Source organism: Doryrhamphus excisus, linkage group LG7 (genome assembly GCF_037039965.1).
Source record: "Doryrhamphus excisus strain RoL-2023G ecotype Guam linkage group LG7, RoL_Dexc_Guam_v1.1, whole genome shotgun sequence".
Taxonomy (NCBI): domain Eukaryota; kingdom Metazoa; phylum Chordata; class Actinopteri; order Syngnathiformes; family Syngnathidae; genus Doryrhamphus; species Doryrhamphus excisus.
The window spans coordinates 1,385,968-1,400,869 of record NC_136363.1 but is presented as its reverse complement, the minus strand read 5'-3'; the positions used below and the strand labels follow the sequence as shown (position 1 = coordinate 1,400,869).

At 46.1% G+C, this 14,902-nt stretch overlaps 1 protein-coding gene across 1 annotated transcript in view; it reads left to right on the top strand.

Moving 5' to 3' along the window:
• clasp2 (cytoplasmic linker associated protein 2) overlaps positions 1-14,902 on the top strand; it is a 47,783-nt gene that overhangs the window by 6,634 nt on the left and 26,247 nt on the right. Inside the window, exons 3-7 of the mRNA XM_078791866.1 lie at positions 224-327; positions 957-1,048; positions 4,019-4,094; positions 5,568-5,665; positions 8,952-9,022. Of these exons, the coding sequence (XP_078647992.1) occupies positions 224-327; positions 957-1,048; positions 4,019-4,094; positions 5,568-5,665; positions 8,952-9,022 (441 nt within the window). The remainder of the gene's footprint in view (positions 1-223; positions 328-956; positions 1,049-4,018; positions 4,095-5,567; positions 5,666-8,951; positions 9,023-14,902) is intronic.

Below are 14,902 nucleotides of genomic sequence, written 5' to 3'. Positions count from 1 at the left end.
ATGTAATTGACACACACACACACCCACTGACTCATCACCATGTCATTTGAAAGGTGGCCACATGAGGGCAGCAGTTATTATTATTGTTGGTGGGAGAGCCACTCTTTAATAATATATTCAAAAGACTGGATATATTATAGTATTATATATATATATATAGTGGATATATGATCACCTTCCTCCCTCACCTCTCCTTCTTTTCTTTTCTCTTCTCCACATGTAGTCCTGCCAGCCTTGGTGGACCGACTGGGAGATGGGAAGGACCAGGTCCGGGAGAACAGCCAAATGCTCATCCTCCACTGCATGGAGCAGACGGCCTCGCCCATGGTGATGCTCTCAGACGCATAATAAATAATTTTTTTTTATTATATATTTTGCGGGGGAGAAAAAGTTCAGGCTCTGGATTTTTTTTTTTTTTTTTACTTTAAGCTCTGTAATAGGAACAAGTCATATTTTTTATGAGAATAACATCTTAATATAATGAAGAAGAATGTTGTTTCAGTTGCATAATTAAATAAGTAGTCGCAATATCAGAAACAAGTTGTAATTTTTTGAAACTTGGCTTGTGGAAAAAGTTATGTTATGAGAATAAAGTCCATATATTATGCGAATAAATAAAATCATAATTGCGAGATGTAAATTCCCAACAAGAAAGTTTAAATCTTTGGGAGGAAAACATACAAAAAAAGGAGGGGGGGGGGGGGGGTCACGCCATTGTATAGTTCCATCTATGGGCCTTATGGGCACCCTCTTGTGGAACCAACAGGAATCTTTTCCGCCCCCCCCGCGCCCCCGCCCCCCAGCTCAAGCATCTCCACTGATTGTAAAGCGACACGCTGCTCTGTAATCTTCTCAGCGGCTGTCAAGTGTCTTGCTGTGATCTTCCTGTGCGCTCATTCCCACTCACGCTTCGCCCCTCTCTCTCTCTCTCTCTACCCCCCCCCCCCCTTCCACAGTATGTTTGGGAACGACTCCTTCCAAGTTTCAAACACAAGAACTTCCGCAGCCGAGAAGGACTCTGCCTCTGCCTCAGTGCCACGCTCAGATTGTAAGTACAGCGTCTTTTTATTAGCAACTCTGCTACTTCCTGACTAAGGCATCCATCGATGACGCCATTGCTTATACCCTCTTTTCAAATGCAAACTTTATTTATACCATATAACACAATTGACTTCATGCACGGTGGATACTATTTGCATTTCATGTTACTTCCACAAGCTAGCTCCATTTTCCTTTCACGCTTGCTAAAATGGCAAAGAAATTAAAATGTAAAGTTGTCATTGAAGCATTTGGAGCGGAGGCGTGGCTCTTGAACAAACTTTATTTACTGCATGCAGCTCTTTGATTAAAAGCACCGAGTACACTCAAGAGCATCAAAGGTAAACGGGTAAACCAGCAAAGATGAATGAATAGGTGGGGGTCGCCCACTTCAAGATTTGATGCAATCTGCTCGTCTGGTCCCTACTGGAACCTTGGTCCTGAGAGGAGAGTTGGCTGGAGACCTTAGCTAGACCGAGGGACCGCCAGCTGGGTCTCACTTGAGTATCTCAGGTTACCGCCGGGCTCATGTGGCGTAAGGGGGTCCAATAATTAGAGCATGCAAGTCCGCGAGCGAGGTGGCTCTTGCTAGCCAAACTTAGCGGTGTTTGTCAACCCAACACGCCCCCTCCTGCCACCTCAAACATGGCCGAGCACGGCATTGGCAAAAGTACGCTGCGGCTGAACGTGTATGAACGCCTACACTTGACATGAAACCACGCCCACAAATGGCGTTTAGATTCAAGTCGCAGATGTCCACCATCGCGGTGTTAATTGTATCCCGGGATGGCGTACGCCAGCCCCATCTTGGAAAAAGGAGCTTTCCAACGATGTACAACACACCGTGGCGGTGGCGCAAAAACATGAAAACATTGGCACAGCAAGGGGTTAAAAATCCACACGCAGCCTTAGTTTCTGGGATTAATCTTCTTAAAGTGTCTGTCAAGGTGGCACACGTGCTGCACGTCACATGACCTTAACTCCATGAGGACTGCACGCTTTTTTTTTTTTTTTTTTTTTACTGTCATCAGCCTGACAAGTCTGGTCTCAATTACTACTTGGAGTCCTCACATGATCTCCTACAATGTTTTACTTTCTTAAATCACGCTGCCAAACACAGCACCCCCCCCCATATGCCCCATTTGTAGACGACCCCCCCCTCACCCCCCGCCCCATGACCACAGTCTCTCTTCTCAGAGATTCCATCTGAGAAAGTAAAATGGAAGAAAAAAAAATGTGCTGAGGCAATGTATTCGCACAATTTCACGGCCACATTTATCTCTCTCGCTTGCTTGCGTTGTAAAGCAACACCAACACACCAACACCATCTCGCCGTGCCGCTCGGTGCTCCTCTCAGGTCGCTTTCTTTCCCGGCAGCATGACACAAAATAGACTGAAGTTTAAATAAAAAACAAATAGTGGTTGGAGGACAAGACTTCATTAGCATTATGACAACAACACAGCAAAGTTACACTTGAAAAAGTTAGTACAGCGCATATCCACTTCCCCGTGGGACAAAAATGAGATCCCAACTAACTGCATTGCTTGATGATTTAAAAAAAAAATAGGTAAAAAGTCACACAAAGGTCACAGTTCAAGTCCAAAGACCAGAAGCTAGGGGTGTAACTCTAGCTAGGCAAAGCGCTTAAAGAAGCCATAGGTTTGATAAACACTCTGGTATGGATTGGTATAGTCTGCGTCAGGCTGTCACACTGTGGCCATTGAGGTTTTACAGACCGGTCTTGATTCTCACGTCAGTACAAGACTAAGGCTGTGTCGGAAACCACATACTAACTACTACATACTTCCATGCATGTACTATCCACACTCCATACTGCGTACCCAGTCCATCAGACAGTACACAAAGCGTTGTCACTACAGCGTACTACATGATAACCCACAATGCATTGCGCTTTTACCCGAGCTGAAAATCGACAGGCTGAGGTTTATTTCACTTTAGCTCCTAACTTTTTAAATACATCACTTTATTAAGATTTTTTTTTTAAATCAGGTGAGAAAGCGGCCGTTTCGATCCCGATTATGCCAATTATTTGTCCAAATACCAAACGTTTACAATTTTGTTCGGGCGAATTTGGCAAAATTTAAGCTAGCCGAAGTGAGCAACGCACTTTCGGTTATTTTTGCTTTTCTCATACAAAAAAAAAAAACATAGTGATAAATCACTGCTTTTACTTTGAAAAACAAGAAGCCAACCAACTCGCCAAAACCGCCGTTTGGTCCATGCTGCTGCTCAGTGGTCAGTCAAAGTTTTTTTTTTTTTTTGCGGTGACGTCACATTGCGTTGCATTCTGGGTAATTTGGGTGTGAGTAGTAAGCTGACGATACACACTCAATATTTCTGGCGAATGCGGTATGCATCCGGGAACTTTTCACATACTGCATACTCAAAGAGTTGGGTGTTGATATGAGTTGTCATCTCGCCATTGAATGGCGATCGGTTTTTGCGGTCGTCTCTGAAAGGCATTTGTCGAAATTTATCGAGATTCTGCGTTTAAACAGTAAATTCCATGTTTATTGGACAATTCCAAGATTCCTTTTGAAAAGGAGAACCGAGATGGGCTGGAATACTTCTACTCAGCATAGCGACAAAGTAGCTAAGTTGGCCATGCAGACCAAGTGCATACGAGGCACTCACAGAAAGTCCCGTTATAATGTGTCTAAGAGCGGGAGCTATCGGGTAAGCCAAATGTAGGCGTGGCGGTCCACCACCAATAAGTGAAAGCATAGAAAACACGCCTCTGATTTCAATGCTCCCAAATGCTTTGCAGCTGTTTAATTTAGCATCTTTCTGCTAATGGATGGCACCGTGGTGCAAATTACGGGGCGAGAACCTGACAGTAAATCAAGCGATTTGGACACCAGCGCCGATTTACTCATCAGGTTTAGTATGTGTCAAATGTTTAATGGGAATCGAATACCACCCCCCCCAGGCTAACACTCCTGATTGTGTGTCCTGCAGGTATGGATCTCAGTCATTGAGCCTCAGTAAAATAGTTCCTCATCTCTGCACTCTGACCGGAGACCAAAACCCTCAGGTAAGACCACTTTGACAGAAATGGCGCCATCACCCCGAGTGACATCTCGTTATTGCTGTTATTAGCCGGGATGTGCTGTGTGTGTGTGTGTGTGTGTCAAGTCTTCACCCTCCTCCACCCCAAAGCTGGTCTACCCGGTGATTATCCACCACCACCCACACGCTGTCCCTACCAATCAGCGTCCTGAACCGGGCTGCCCACCCTCATTTGCTCCAGCACCCCAAAGCACGTCCAAAGTTCCAGCCTGCAACACAAAAGCAGTATTAGCTTAATGCGCTTCCTCTTAATGCCTGCAATGATGGCAACTGTTCTTCAGGAAGTTAGCATGTCGGCCACACAGAGGAAGACCTGGGTTCGATTCTCCACTGGGGAATCTCTGTGTGGAGTTTGCATGTTGTAGTTTTCTCCAGTTTCCGCCCGCATTCCATAAACATGTTAGCCGCAAGTACAGGGTGTACCTCGTTTCTCTGGGATAGAATCAGCTGGGATAGGCTCCAGCATACCCGCAACCCGAAGATATATGCAAATGTCAGTCTTTTTTTTTTTTTTTTTTTTTACATTTTTCAAATATTTCAACTTTCTTCACTCATTTGCTACCAAAGACGTATTTATGTTTTTTTAACCCAACCACAAGCTCCCACAAGGTGACAGAAGTGCATTTTATAAGAACTCAGCCTGCAACATTGTCATAGAAATCCATGCAGCACAACAACCAGGAAGGGAAAAGGCTTGTAGCGTCGAAGAGATTAGATGCCAACCTAACTTGGCTACTTTTTTCATATTAAAAACCAAAAATAACAATTATTAATTTATTGATTCATCAATTTATTGATTTAGTTATAAATTTAACAGTTATAAATTTATTAAACTCTTTCAACGTTTTCTCTTCAGATTTTGACTTTGTCATAAAATTACAGCTGTTTTATTTTTTCCTGTGTTTTTTTTTAAATTTTCCAACTTTTAATAACTCTGTTCTTGAGATTTTCTTTGACTTTATGACTATTCCAAAAATATAAAGACTTTATTTAAGTAACATCTTTTTCTACAACCCAATGTTCCAAAAGTATAACTTTATTAGACTTTTAAAAAATGGCTTTTCAATATTTCAATGACCTTTGTTCCTAATATTACCTTATTCCCATAAATTCCAACCTTTTCTTGATTGATTGCAACTTTTTCTCTTAGTATTTTGATTTTAGTCTTGTAAAATGACTGCTTATTTTTCCATTTTCTTCTCTTGATGTTTTTGAAAATAGTTTCCTTGTTAATTGATATCTGTAGGATGTGATGCCGGCCAATAAACGGTGCAGGACACCCCGGTTTCAATCGTAAGCAACGCAGTGGCAATAGAAGATGGGAATTACTATTTTACCGCCATGCAGCCATTTGTACGTCTATATTAGGATATTACCCAGGTGCTTTGAAAAGCTGCAAATGTGCACTTAACAGTCGATGTGTTGATGTGTCCTGCAGGTACGAGAGGCCTCCATAACCACAATAGTGGACATTTACAGACACGTTGGCGAGAGGGTTCGGGCCGACTTGGCAAAGAGAGGACTGCCTGCTGCACGGTAAGTGGCTTTTGTATGACTACACACACACACACACACACACACACACACACCGTCCAGTCAGTCCCAGGCCACGCCATGCACCACTCTGCCCTTCACGCACACAGAGACACTTTTTATCCCGGGCACAATGCTGACTGGTGCTGGTTGGGGTGGTGATGTGGGTGGGTGGGTGGGGTGGGGGGTAAACCGGGGTGGGGGGAGCTGAAAATGCAAAAGATTGAAGTGTGTGTGTGTCCATGTCATGTGTAGATGTCCTTGGGTTGCCCTGGTTACATGAGCGGCGTTGAAGGTTATTATTATTATTATTATTATTATTATAAGCTCTCTGTCCTCGCTGCTTCCCATCTGAGAAGTGCCGCTGACTGCTGCCGATGAGTCGTGCGTATGCGAATGCTGGCCAAGGCACGCTGGGTCATCAGTGTAAACACCCCCCCCCCGTCTTGTCTGGGGACGCCATTCCCAGCAGGTCCTCAACCTGCACTCATTGTGAAGGTGTACGTGTGTGTGTGTGTGTGTGTGTAGTTGGTCTACGGTCTCTGGTTGGTATGCGGAGCCGCAGCTTCGCTGACCATATCGAATATCGACTCCGGAGAGTTTGCATCAGATTAAAGAGAACAAGAGACCAAAGACAAAGACCGAGAACAAAAACTGAACCACCTGAAAGTGGTTCCACCGGACTGATTCCAGCATGAATTGCATTTTAAAGGTGCTCTGGTTCCGCAAATCAAACATCTGCAACCAGGTACATGTTAGTAGTACAACAGAACCAGAAGTTTTCATTAACATGCATTCAGTATCATGTATTTTGTTAGCTGGTTAGCTAGCATGTCACAACTCTGCTCTCAAACTTTCATTCATTTTCTACTCAAGAGGGTCACGGTGTGCTGGAGCCTATCCCAGCTGTCTTTGGATGAGAGGCGGGGTACACCCTGGACTGGTCGCCAGTAGACAATAGACAATAATATACGTATAGCACATATAGACAAACAACCATTCACACTCACATTCATACCTATGGCCTAACCTAGCATTAACCTAGCATGTTTTTGGAATGTGGGAGGAAACCGGAGTACCTGGAGAAAACCCACGCATTCACGGGGAGAACATGCAAACTCCACACAGAGATCACCGAGGGTGGAATCGAACTTGGGTCTCCTAGCTGTGAGGTCTGTGCGCTAACCACTGGACCGCCGTGCAGCCTACTATCTAAACCACATTTGCTAAAATAAGCTAGCGTCGTCCGATCAGACCCCAATACCCCGGCTTCTGGGTGGTGTCATGATGGCGCCCAACAGACAAGACACAGCTGACGTGAAGAAAGTGAGAATTTGCCCCCATTTTGTGTTGGAACTGCTTTGAGGGTCATGCTAGCATACATGAAATTTGGTTGGATTCTCTCGGGTTATGGTGACCTCCTTTCCATCCCTGTTACGTTGGCAGGTGGGCTTTCATCTATAAATGTATCCTTGGCTCCTACCACCTTACCTCTGTACATACGTACGTGCACTCATAAATACCAAGAAGAGTAAGCTCTGCGTTTTAATGGCGGTTCCTAGAGTCAGAACAGAGTTAGCTAAGGCAGCATTCCACTACGCTGCTTGCTCCCTTTGCATGGAATCATCAGCAAAATGACTGAATTGAAGTTAATAGAAATCTATTTTAAAGGAGGCTTGGCCAGTGTAATTGTTTTTTAATTGCTGGAACTGTTGATTGACTGTCAAAATTGATTGGTTGTCTTGTTACAAACCTTTATACTGCTGTCTTGGCCAGGTCACTCTTATCTAATTTAAGGTTAATAAGGTTTATTGGTTAAATAATGTTACAGTAGTCTTGTTTCATGGCTTTATACTTTAGAATTAAGGCTGTTTTTTTTTTTAATTTTTGCTGCTATTCTTCAGTTCTTCCACCCTCGGCCATCTCTGTGTGGAGTTGCTTGGTTTGACTTAAATAACGGCGGCACGGCGGACGAGGAGACCAGGGTTCAATTCCACCCGCCATCTCTGTGTGGAGTTTGCATGTTCTCCCCGTGCATGCGTGCGTTTTCTCCGGGTACTCCGGTTTCCTCCCACATTCCAAAGACATGCTAGGTTAATTAGCCACTCCAAATTGTCCATAGGTATGAATGTGAGTGTGAATGGTTGTTTGTCTATATGTGCCCTGTGATTGGCTGTCCACCCCGCCTCTTGCCTGAAGACAGCTGGGATAGGAGTGAGGAAAAATCGGTAGTGAATGAATGAATCTTCAGTTCTTCTATTTTTCCAATATGCCTGGGCTGCCAATGGCCCCCGGCTGCACTTTGGACACCCCTGCTGTGTGTCGCTACCTGCAAACTCTCATGTTGTTGATGAGATTAGAAAACATGAGGAGACGGAGACGGCAAATGGGGTGAGAGGGAGAGAGACATGGAAGGGGGAGGAGCTGTTTATGGTTTGTCTGTCGCTACAGCCCCTCCCCTTCTGTCCAAAATGTGTGTGTGTGTGTGTGTGTGTGTGTGTGTGTGTGTGTGTGTACAGTGTGTGTGTGTGGAGGGAGGTTATGTAAAGGGTAACTAGATCTGCTCCCTGCTTATCACACGCACTCAAAAGCCTCTGTGTGGTTTTCCCAGCGTGCGATTGACATCCAATACGTATGTGGAACAGTAGGCGGAGCTTTGTTGTGTGTACGTCGCATGCTTTGCTCTTTGCCTCACGCCCCTCCCCTCCTTCCCTCGCTCCCTTCCTCCCTCTCCCTCTCCGTCCTCATCGCCTCAGAGATCCACTGCACCATGTTGGATACAAAGAGCTGAGGAGCAGCGCGCCGTCACCGGGCTCCCGAGCGCCACATACGCACACGGCACATTTTATGGCTAATCTGGGAACGAAGGCGCTGAACCGGCCCCCCATGGAACGCGTTTTAATATGCAAATGAAGGGAAGGGATCCGCTGCACAGTTGTTGCATTAGTCGTCATTTAACGGCTGTTTTGCATCGCAGCACAAGCAGCGAGGAAGGTTCGTACGATCACACGAGTCTGCGGCTGTAGGCGACGTCTATATGTTGTCCTTATTTTGCCTTGAGGTCATAAGAGGTTGTGACATATTATGCACAAATCACAGCAAGGGTTGAGCGTCTGTGTTTGTGTGTACGTGGGGGCGCAGGATGGCGGTTATTGTGTTGTGGTTGACACACCCACCCGGTGAGACGGTCCAGCGGGGCGGCACATGCTCGCCGCCGGTGCATCAACCTCAAAACACCAGAAGCATCAATTGTGGTGATTGATTTGTCTTCTTTTTTTTCTCTCCCCAGGTTACAGACCATATTCGCCCGCTTTGATGAAGCTTTGAATTCAGGCAACATGGCTCTCAGCCCGAGTCACGGTCAGTGTCTTTCTCTTATTTACTTTGCTCCGACCGCCCCCCCCACCACATCCACATCCACACTGTGTGCTCTGATGATTGTGTCACTCGGTTGCCAGGGGCTGCAGTAACAGGACCTAACGGGATTAATGCTTTACTAGTGCATGTCCACCAGTGGACGGCCTATTGTCTGTCACTATTTATAGCCTGTTGTCACACTGCATTGGACAAAAATACACATGTAAAATACTTCATGTCGCTCATTGATGGTTTCATCGTTTGATAAGGACCGGGTGATCTGAACCCAGAACCCAAGTGCAAGTGTTCAGAGTTCGGTAACATACTGAGGAATGGGTGTCCAAGGTGCGGCATCCCACAGCTTGTTTGTTTTAGTGATTGTAAACCAGCAAAAATGGGGAATAAAAAGTGAAGAAATGCTGAAAAGTAGAAATAACAGTAATTGAACATGAATATACAGACAGGGATGTTTTAAAAACTTATATTTTTATAAAGGTTTTGTCCTCTCGTCCACACGCAAATGTAGCTTTTGGTACACTCCAGCCATAGTGGAGATTTTTGCACGGTGGTGGTGGGTGGCTGGGTGGCTGGGTGGCTGGGGTACTTACAGGGCTGGGAGATATGGACCGAAAATAATTTCCGATATATATCCCCCTATTTTTTCCATAAAGTGAGTTTAGACAGAAGTCAAAGCCAAACACGCGTGCAAAGTTTGATTAAAATGTAAACAATCTTACGTAGTATATTATCTTCATGTCCAGACTTTCATCTTAAAATGGATGACAAAAGCGCTGCTGTTTTATTGTGTAACTCATCTTATTGACCAAAAAAAAAAACTGATGTGTCTATAGATATATAAGCTATAAGCTACATGGGCCTGCAAGGTTTCCATGTCGGGATATTTAGTACACCCAAAGATTAAAGGAACGGTAGCCCATCGGAAAAGTTATGCTGTCATAGCCGTATGGATCTTTGTGGATGAAACATGCAACACAGCCCAGCAAGGTGCACTGTGGTCGGCCGAGGTCAGGGGAACCAGGGTAGAGAGCGAATGGAGCCGCCCAGCCCGGCCCAGCAAGGTGCTCTGTTGTCAGACACTCTCTGCAAATGCCCCGCTGTCCCGCTCCAGAGGTTGGTAGAACCAGGTTGCAGAGCGGGTGGAGCCACCCGGCGTGGCCCAGCACGTTGCACTGTGGTCGGACACACTTAATGAGCGCCCCGGTGTGCCGCCATGCTCTTATAGAATAGAATGGATTTATTGTCAATGCATTTTTACAATGCAAGGAAATTTAAAAGCACTTCCCGAGTCATGAATTCTCACACGCAAGCGAATCAGCGACTTTGTTTGGAAGCTAATTGCTCCCTTCAGCGCTGGCATCGCAGTTGTTTTGATCTACCAGTTTGATTTAAATAGGAAAACTGTCTTGTATATACTGTATATATATATACATACTGTATATATTTTTATATTTATTTCTAGAATAAAGGCAAACTGGCCGAACATGCCTTATAACATGACAGTGTTTCAAAAAATAAATACAATTCATGACGTTTCCTGAGCTCCATGTAAGTGTGGGCTATTGTAGCACTGAGGTGTCGCTACTTTAGTACCCAGCATGCTTTGCTGGCCCCAAAATAACAGCTGGTAGCTTGGTTGTTGTTAGCCATGTAGAATGGTAGCTGGTTGTTGGGTGCTAACTTACCTGTGACTTTAAATGAGTCAGCCCACTTGGTACCAGGTACCAGGTAGCGCAACTCTATTGGGAACTTCATTCATTTGATGATGAAATGTAAATTCTCCCAGCATGCACTTGTGATGCATATATCATTTCTCTGAAGTCCATGCTGAATCTAATCCAATGGCATTGTATTCGTGTTATTCCTGACTTTAGCCCGACATGCTCGCGACCGCCATTAGCTGGCGTGTATCTTTAGGCCGCCGTGTCACCATATCTCTCCCGCAACGATGACATCAGCAGTTGCCGGAGGCGCTTGTTGACTGGCAGAGACACACAGACAGCGACATGTGGCTGGGTGTGCGGGTGTTTTTGATGATACCGTCTCTGGTGGCAACCGAGGGGTCCTGGCGGGCGTGTTTACTTTTAACTCGGCTCCGGCAGCTGCACGGCTGCACATTGGCTCTGGTATTAACCGGCTTGGGTGGCGGGATCTCCACAGGGGGACATCGGTGCACATGTGGCCTATTGACACCTTACAAAAATTCACAATTTTCCTTCAATTCCCTAAAAATTGCCATAAGCAAAATTAACACTTTGCAGATTGTCAAACCATTTCATTCCAGATACAGCCGTCCCTCGTTTATCACGGTTAATTGGTTGATTGGTTACAAAATGTATGCAAAGCCCATACTTACTTCATAACGATTCCCTCCGCCGAAAGCACTTGGCAGGCAGCCGCTATAAAGCCCCGGTCCCAACCTGCTGTACTTGTGTGGGCAACATTTTTCTCGGCCATGGCACGTCGGTCTCGGCCATGGCACGTCGGTCTCGGCCATGGCACGTCGGTCTCGGCCATGGCATGTCGGTCTCGGCCATGGCACGTCGGTCTCGGCCATGGCACGCCGGTCTCGGCCATGGCACGCCGGTCTCGGCCATGGCACGCCGGTCTCGGCCATGGCACGCCGGTCTCGGCCATGGCACGCCGGTCTCGGCCATGGCACGCCGGTCTCGGCCATGGCACGTCGGTCTCGGCCATGGCACGTCGGTCTCGGCCATGGCACGTCGGTCTCGGCCATGGCACGTCGGTCTCGGCCATGGCACGTCGGTCTCGGCCATGGCACGTCCGTCTCGGCCATGGCACGACCGTCTCGGCCATGGCACGACCGTCTCGGCCATGGCACGTCCGACCGTCTCGGCCATGGCACGTCCGACCGTCTCGGCCATGGCACGTCCGACCGTCTCGGCCATGGCACGTCCGACCGTCTCGGCCATGGCACGTCCGACCGTCTCGGCCATGGCACGTCCGACCGTCTCGGCCATGGCACGTCCGTTCAGGCCGTCATCAATGTTTCCCGTAGTTTTAGCTCAGGTCATTTTGTGACATTGAAAAACACGGACAAATAAAAGTTAACGGAAGGAAGTTTATATGCATTTCTATACGTTTATGTCATTACTAATCATAATCTTATCTGCAAGAGTAGCATGCTGTTACGCGGGGAAGGCTTTCAGGCAGCTGTTGCAGAAAGAGCCGTGGGGGACAGAGGCAAGCAGGGCAAAAAGGGATTGAGAAAAGGAAGGAAGTTGACCGAGATCCCGTCAGTCGCCAGATCGCTGCGCCTGTCGCCGCTTTGCCCCAATTCATCGAGACGGACACGCACACGAGGAGGAGAAGGGAGCACACGTGGCCGTGGCATTTTGGGAAGATGGCGGCAGCGAGTGTTTAATCCTGTGTATTGCCGTGTACGCTGGCATACGGACAAAAGATTGTCTCCGTGTGGTTTTAGAGGGAAATCAGCTTATAATCTCTGTGGCACTTTCACCCCGCATGCTGTGACCGCTCTGTTTGTTTACATGCACTTCTTTTGTTTGGGGTCATCTAGGCCGCTTGCGTTTACACATCTGATACAACCAGAAATCCTTTTGATGAGCATACCACCCCCACTAGTTCTATTATTCCTAATGTCAATTATGGTTGGGTGATATATTATAATATATAATAATAATTTAATATAATAATATTAAAACCTATATTTAGAAATGAGTAAACAGGTTTTCTATGACGCAACTACCAATATATTCTGTTTATTAATACTGAATCCTGTTTTGCGGAAATTCACTTAGCACAGTCGGGTCTGGAACCTTCCATCCATCTATTTTTTTTATTCCGCTTATCTTCATTAGTGTTGCAGGTATTCTGGAGCAAAGTGTCTGGAACCAACTGGCAGAAATACATGATAGATAGATGAACACGGATCCACCCTGCTACGTCTTCTTTTTCCACAGCATACCAAGGGCCTGTTGCCCAAAACTAGGATTCAGAAATCTAGGATAAATGACTAAGCTGAGCTCAACCAACCCAAAGCAACAGCGTACAGGCTTCATTGGTTGCACAAGCCCAAGCCATAACTTGGCGTATGCGGCTTCCTTAAATAGACCCCGCCTACCGATCACAGAGTCGCCGAATCAGGTGGAATAGACTGCAGATGTAAAATTGTGTTAAAGTAACTCCACCAGACTGTATTGTGTATTAGTATTTATATGGGATGTGTATTTTATATATAGTATGTGTACATTATATAACAAATTATACAATGATTGAATGACATTCATTTGTCATGGACAACAAACGTCCATGACAAAATGCCCCCATGCAGTACGTAAATGAAGTTTTGAAGTTATTTGTGGTGGAGGAAGCTTTGCTACTCCTGCTTAGTCACGCTGGAATATAAAAGTCAATCCACACGCGGGCACAAAGGTTTCTGACATGCCGGACGCGTCTGCTGAATTGCAAAGTGACCACAAGTAGCAGCTCTCATTGCTTGCATCCTTGCGCTATGGACAAAGACCAGCACACACTTGCAGACCGGCACTTTCTGCTTCGCTGCCTTTGCAGCTTTGCAAAAGGAAACCGTGACCCCGTTTCCGAGGCTCGGCTGGTTGCCAGGGGAAATCTGTGCTCTCAATATGACGGTTTATCCCCCTCTCCCTCACTTGGGATCTAAACTTAAACTTGTCTGTCAGTCAACTCCACGCTCTCAATCCAGGCCTCCCGTCACGCTCCTGCATCTTTCAATGATTGGGATGGTCAGAACCCAGCCGTGGCATGTCGGACTCAGCCGTGGCATGTCGGACTCAGCCGTGGCATGTCGGACTCAGCCGTGGCATGTCGGACTCAGCCGTGGCATGTCGGACTCAGCCGTGGCATGTCGGACTCAGCCGTGGCATGTCGGACTCAGCCGTGGCACGTCCGTCAGTCTCAGCCGTGGCACGTCCGTCCGTCTCAGCCGTGGCATGTTGTGCAAAAAGAAGACGTAGCAGGGTGGATCCGTGTTCATCTATCTATCTTTCTTTCAATGGTTGGGATGGTCAGAACGCAGCCACATGCTCACAGATGCTAAACTCACCCGGTTCATCCCGACTCATCTGCGTCTGAACTAGATTGCCCGGCTTCCCACAGGACTGCAATGCATGTGTGGGGGGGAAGAATCATCATTTTGATGCATTCTTTGCAAATAACTGCTGATGATTTTTCTATGTTTTCTGATTTTTTTTTTCTTATAAAATAATATTTTAAGAATGTTACGCTGGCCAATAAGTGCCGGACACACCCGTTTTAACAGAAAAACTTATTGACTTGGGGGTGTTTGATTTCATGCAGAACACATAACGTACACATCGTTGTACATACTGTATCTCACTATATCGATGAGCATATACCTTGCAATGCACCACGACCATTGTGGCAGGTGCATATGTGCTGTGTTACCCTGCCATCTACTGGGCGGAGTTGGAACAACAAGCTGCATTCATGGACAGTCCCATCATAATGTGTTTTATAAGCCAGGATGAACAGGTAGCGCTAAGTCTGTCTGCGGCACTCCAAATGTATTTGTGGCGGTCCGCCAGAAACACAGATTTCTAGTCATTCTGCCAGACTAATTTTAAGTCAGGGGCAGCCATGAGTGATGCAAAGTGGTGCGGTTTTCATTTTGTTCCTAATTCTTGCTTTCCTTTCTTGAAAGGTTGTTGAGTAACCATGGCAACACAGCTCTGGCATGTCATACCATGTCTAACATAGTAGTTATATTAGTAATGGATGGCATAGGATTGAAATCTTTCACTGTCCATGCATGAAGAGTCAACAAAATATTAATTGAAATATTTGTGCTACAATCGCACGCCTTTGTGCTCTAATCATTGGATG